This window comes from Penaeus monodon, chromosome 15 (genome assembly GCF_015228065.2).
Source record: "Penaeus monodon isolate SGIC_2016 chromosome 15, NSTDA_Pmon_1, whole genome shotgun sequence".
Taxonomy (NCBI): domain Eukaryota; kingdom Metazoa; phylum Arthropoda; class Malacostraca; order Decapoda; family Penaeidae; genus Penaeus; species Penaeus monodon.
The window spans coordinates 950,432-950,781 of NC_051400.1; the positions used below are offsets into that span (position 1 = coordinate 950,432).

Below are 350 nucleotides of genomic sequence, written 5' to 3' on the forward strand. Positions count from 1 at the left end.
GACGACCGCCTCGCCCGCCGTCTCGTGCGCGGGCAACGTGTCGGGTCTTCCGCGGGCCAACGACAACTACGAGGAAGTCAGCATCATCGGCAACGGTAGGTGGCGGGGCGCTCGCCGGAACAGCCGGCTCTTCTGGCGAAGGCGCCGCGATTAGGATTAAGAGGATCAGATCTCAGAATATGATAACTATTCATTATCTCTAATTTACTTTTAATGGAACTGGGGTCACCTGTATCGACTTTTTAGTTAAATAGCCTTCTTGAGATTTTTCGCAGCCCTCTTACAGCATGACAGTTGATGAAAACTCTGGAAATAATCAATATATATCAACTTTGCATACATGATTTTCC

The 350-nt window shown here is 48.9% G+C and overlaps 1 protein-coding gene across 1 annotated transcript in view; it reads left to right on the plus strand.

Annotated features, from left to right (window-relative positions):
• The window catches only part of LOC119581612 (cyclin-dependent kinase 6-like), a gene marked incomplete at its 3' end in the record, with an annotated part of 1,053 nt that overhangs the window by 259 nt on the left and 444 nt on the right, over nucleotides 1-350 (plus strand). The window contains 1 exon segment of the mRNA XM_037929726.1: nucleotides 1-95. Coding sequence (XP_037785654.1) covers nucleotides 1-95 — 95 coding nt within the window.